Source organism: Podarcis tiliguerta (genome assembly GCF_965153285.1).
Source record: "Podarcis tiliguerta genome assembly, chromosome: 9".
Classification (NCBI taxonomy): domain Eukaryota; kingdom Metazoa; phylum Chordata; class Lepidosauria; order Squamata; family Lacertidae; genus Podarcis; species Podarcis tiliguerta.
In genome coordinates, this window is record NC_139542.1 from 25,340,276 (window position 1) to 25,344,744 (window position 4,469).

General features: G+C 56.0%; 1 protein-coding gene across 1 annotated transcript; it reads right to left on the reverse strand.

The window, feature by feature from the left end:
• Positions 1-1,264: 1,264 nt before the first annotated feature.
• On the reverse strand, positions 1,265-3,745 carry NEUROG2 (neurogenin 2). The gene is made up of 2 exons (XM_083457600.1): positions 3,134-3,745; positions 1,265-2,212 (listed from the first exon to the last, which is right to left on the reverse strand). Exon 2 carries the CDS (start codon positions 2,209-2,211, stop codon positions 1,420-1,422), a length of 792 nt encoding a protein of 263 aa, XP_083313726.1. The 5' UTR covers position 2,212; positions 3,134-3,745; the 3' UTR covers positions 1,265-1,419.
• Positions 3,746-4,469: the final 724 nt, after the last annotated feature.

A 4,469-nucleotide genomic window follows, 5' to 3' on the forward strand; every position in this document is an offset into this window, starting at 1 on the left:
CTGGAATCCAAGTTATCCAGCTGAACTGGTTTGTGAGTCTGGATGTGTGATTTTTCAAAGAGTGGCTCTTATGTTCACTCAGTGTGTGTGTGTGTGTGTTTTAGGCATGTGTGCATAAACTTCCTTATTTATGCTGTTTGTGGTACAAACCAGATCTCCTGAGGTGCATCAGAGAAAGTTTTGCTACTGGCTTTTTAAAGGGACACACATCTTGCTTTCTCTCCTTTAGCCAAGCAGATAAATAGTATTAATACAGCCTGACCCAGTTCATGCCAAATCCCATTCTGAAAGGTAGGAATTACTTTCTGGTTCATGTTAAATCTGATTTGCTAAGCAGCCTTAGGTGAATATCTACTTAGGGTAACCAGTAACTGAGAAATTAAAATGCAACTGCAAGAAATAAAGTCATGGATCACCACCAAGCACATCTTATGAAAATTATATACTTTATTTATATATCTGTTTCCTTTCAAGAAGGATGTCCTTGCTCTGAGAAATGTAAATACATACTAGAATAAACTCTGAAATATACAGGGGGAAAATACGTCTCCCCCCCTCCCCCATGAAATCTTTTCCTTTGTAATAAATAGAAACAAACACGTGGGTGGTTGATTGCGGGTAATGCTCCGTGTCTGCTGGGATTTTCACAGTCTGCTGAGATTTTTTTGTAAACTGGTGAAAGGACGGAGGAGTTCCTCTCCCCCTAAAGGGTCGAGAAGATAAATAATACATGAGCCAGTCTCCCCTCCTGGTTCAGCGCCCACCCCACTCCGACCCCCACCTCTATACCCCCCCACAAACCCTTATAATAAAGAGTTCCGCCTAAATTTCCACGCTTGCATTCAGTCGTGACAAAAACCTACAAATTATACAATGACTTCTCACCCGATCTACAAACAAACAAACAAAAACAGAGCCCAAAACTTTCTTTTTCTCCTTTTTCCATCCAGCCATTTCCGATAAATCATCGGAGAGACAGATGGCAAAATGGGGAATGGGGGCGTCGAGGAAGGAGAAATGTGTGCGTCTGAGAGAGGGAGCGCGTGAGTGTGTCAGAGGGAGAAGGCGAAGGACAAAAGACATTGTGCCTGGCCAATGTGGGAAAGTGCACATCAGAAAGAGAAAGTTTGGTTTGACAGGTGAAATTCCCACAGCCTCCAGGCGGGCGATGGGAAGCCGGCAGATGCCGCGCCAGGCACGGCCAACGCGGAGCTGGCATGGCGAAAGGGAGGAGAGGACAGACCCAAGACATTCACGTCTCTCCGGGAAGCCCGAGGGGCCGAACTCTCCCCGGGATCGCGCCCAAATCCCTCGGTCCTTGTTTGGTGAGCGGGCGCCTGCGCGCCGCGCTCGACGGCGACAGTTCAGCGTCAAGCATTGACCGGGAGGCCGGGCGAGAGCGAGGATAACCTTGGGGCGTCAGATGAGGTCCCTGGACAGCGCGTAGCGCTGCTTGCCCGGCTGCCAGTAGTCCAGCTCCGAGGCGGAGCTGCCCCCAGGGCTGCAGGGGGACAGAGTGCAGCTGTACGTCGAAGAAGAAGAGGAGGCAGCCGACGGGGCCGGGCTGGTGGTGCAGCTCCAGGACGAGGCTGGCGAAGGGCTGCCGTCGGCGCTGCCCAGCACCGCCTCCGAGAAGGCGGCCGCCGCTGCCGCCACGGCCGCCCCACCGACGCCGCCGACGCCATGGTCGGCTAGACGGAGCGTCTCGCTGAGCGCCCAGATGTAGTTGTGCGCGAAGCGAAGCGTTTCGATTTTGGTGAGCTTGGCGTCCTCGGGGAAGGTGGGCAGCACCTCGCGCAAGGCGTCCAGTGCCGAGTTCAAGTTGTGCATGCGGTTGCGCTCGCGGTTGTTGGCCTTCAGGCGCCGGCTCTTCTTCAGGCGCTGCACGGTCTCCACCGTCTTGGTTGCCCGCGAGCCGCTCCGGGCCCGGCCCGTCGAGCGCCGCTTGCAGTCGTGGCGTCTCAGGCCCAGGTGGCGCAGGTGAGCCAGCTCGGAAGCCGCTCCGGGGACGCCCTCCGCCGGCCCCGAGGGCGAGAGGGGCTGGGACGCCTCTTCCTCCTCCTCGTCCTCCCCTTCGGAGCCGGACGAGAACTGCGTCAGAGAGGAGGAGGAGGAGGAAGAGGAAGAAGAGGAGGAGGCGGGCGGCGAGCGGGCTCCAAGCAGCAGCGCTTCCTCCTCCTTCAGTTCCAGGTTTTCCGGCTTCACAAACATCCTGGAAGGAAGAAGAGGCAAGAAGAGAAGCGGTCAGATCAGCGAAATGAACCTGACGACCCTGGCAAGGCTGCCCGCTCCGCCCACCCTATATAGCAGAGTTGGATTGTGTTGTGAACCGCCTTGAGCTCTGAGGATGAAGGCGGTATACAAATTTCATCCTGTAATAATAACAATTAATGTACTAAAATAAAACAGCTCTGCCGCGTCCGCTGCGTCCATCTCCCTGGAGCCTCTGGCCGGAGAAGAGGCGCGCGGAGGCGCTCGCTTGCCAGTTAGTCTCTCCAACTCCACGTGCTGAGCGCTTGACAAGCCGGAAAAGTTGACGGCGCCTCACACTACGTAACTCTTTACTTCCTGCTCATGCCCAGAAACGGGCCCTTTCAAGTCGATAGGGACCATAGCGTCCAACCCCCTGCCATGCCCAGTCTTTTGCTCCAACGTTGTATTGTGGGATTTAGGATCTCATGCTCTAGCAACTAAGCTACCGCGCCATCCGGAACAAACTAGGCGGACAGAGATGGAGAGATGGGACTCACCGCCCATTCCTGATGAACGGATATGGCCTGTACCCCTCTTTCTAGCAAAGCCCCGTAAACTTCTGTAGAGCACTTAAGGGGCTTTAAACGACCCCTCTGATTTGTTCCCCGCGTTTGGGTGTCAAAGTGCCAACAGCGGACTAAGGAAAGCGAAACCCAGACAGACTTTATTGGAAGAAGGAAAGGACCCCCGCTGCCTCCCCATCTAAGTGCTAATGGGTGGGAGGCGGGGAGCGGCCCCTGCGATTGCGCTTGGCCAATTTAGCTGGACTTTCGCCGGCAACTCAAAAAACAAAAAAACAAAAACCCCAGTCAATTCACAACCCCAACAAAATGCATCCCAGCTTCTATCCAAGCGCGCAGCGAGAGAATCGGAGACTTACTTGGCTCTCCTTCTAGAGGCGGTCGGATTTTGCTGCGCGCTGCGTAGAGTTTGTTTGGGGTTTGTTTTTGTTTTTGCCAGGGAATGCGTCGGGTCGCTCGTCTCTCGCGCTCTCCTTTTTTTTTCGCACCGCCCCCTCGGTGCAAAAGCTGCAGCCCGGGTTTGGCCCCGCGCCGCTCCCCTCCCTGCTTGCTGGAGAGGGTCCCACTGTTGCCGGGCGCTGGGGTGGCTCCAGACCCCTTTGCCGGTGTGACGGAAGGAGGGGGGGAGAGAGTTTGGTGTTGCTGATCGCGTGTGCGTGCGCAAGAGACAAGGCAAGCCCGACGGGGCGAGCTGCTGGCACGCGCCCCTCGCCTCCAGTTAAAGCGAAGCTGCTTGTGTTTCCGTGGCTGTGCGTCTGGCACACGACTCTCCTTAAAACCCCTTATATACCCCCCGGACAACAATCAAATCTACCCCCAGGGCCTCCTCGGCTCTTCCTCCCCCCCCCCCTCTCTCCCCAGGTCGAGTCTTTCTTTTCATTTCATTATCATCACTCATCTCTCTTTTTTTCTTTCTCTCCCTCTCTCTCTCTCTCTCTTTTGGGGGGTTGGTTAGGAGGTTGCTTCTCTTCCCCTCCCTCCGCGTCAAGCCCCCTTGCCACCCACCCACCCCACCGACCCCTCCCCTCCTTCCCTCTCGCTTTCATCTGATCCCTCGCAAGTGTGTGGCGCAGCCCCGACGGCTCTGGGGTGCGATTGGTGCCTTGCGCTCGGCTGGAGCGTGCCGCTAATTTATTAATGAATGGGGGTCGCGAGGCGCAGCTGGCCAATCGCAGAGTCCCGCTAGCCACGCGCGCTGGAACCTGCTCCCTTTCAGCAGCTCATTAGGCCGGGTGGGGGGGCGGGCGGGGGAGTCAGAGGAAGGGCGTCCCGCAAAGGCTTCAGCCTCCCCTTTGCTGACTCCTCAGACCCCGAAGGGGCGGCTCGCAAGAGGCGCCCTGCTCTGCCCACCTCAGCATCAGAGACGGGGTGCGGGAGGTGGCTTGCGCCATCCCGAGCAGGCTTGTTCGGATGTTCTGAACCAAAAGCAGAGCAGGTGGAATTGAGGAGGAGTTGCATTTTTGAAATCAGGATTTCGCCCCATCAACACCCTTTCCGGGTTTGCCTTTCAGGCAGAAAGGTAACCAAGTCCCCCTTTTCCAGCTGTTGGGGGGGTGTAGTTGGAGGCGCAGGTAAGGGCAAGGACAAGTCTCTCCACCCCGCGCAGGTGGTTACGTGAAAAATGGGTACTTTTCACATGCCGTCCAAATTAGAAGCTAAGGTTGCGTTTACAAGCTGACTTCCTTGCTCGAAAGC

What these genes read in the sequence shown, in the direction of transcription:
- NEUROG2 (XM_083457600.1), bottom strand. Translation starts at nt 2,211, where the DNA reads ATGTTTGTGAAGCCGGAAAACCTGGAACTGAAGGAGGAGGAAGCGCTG.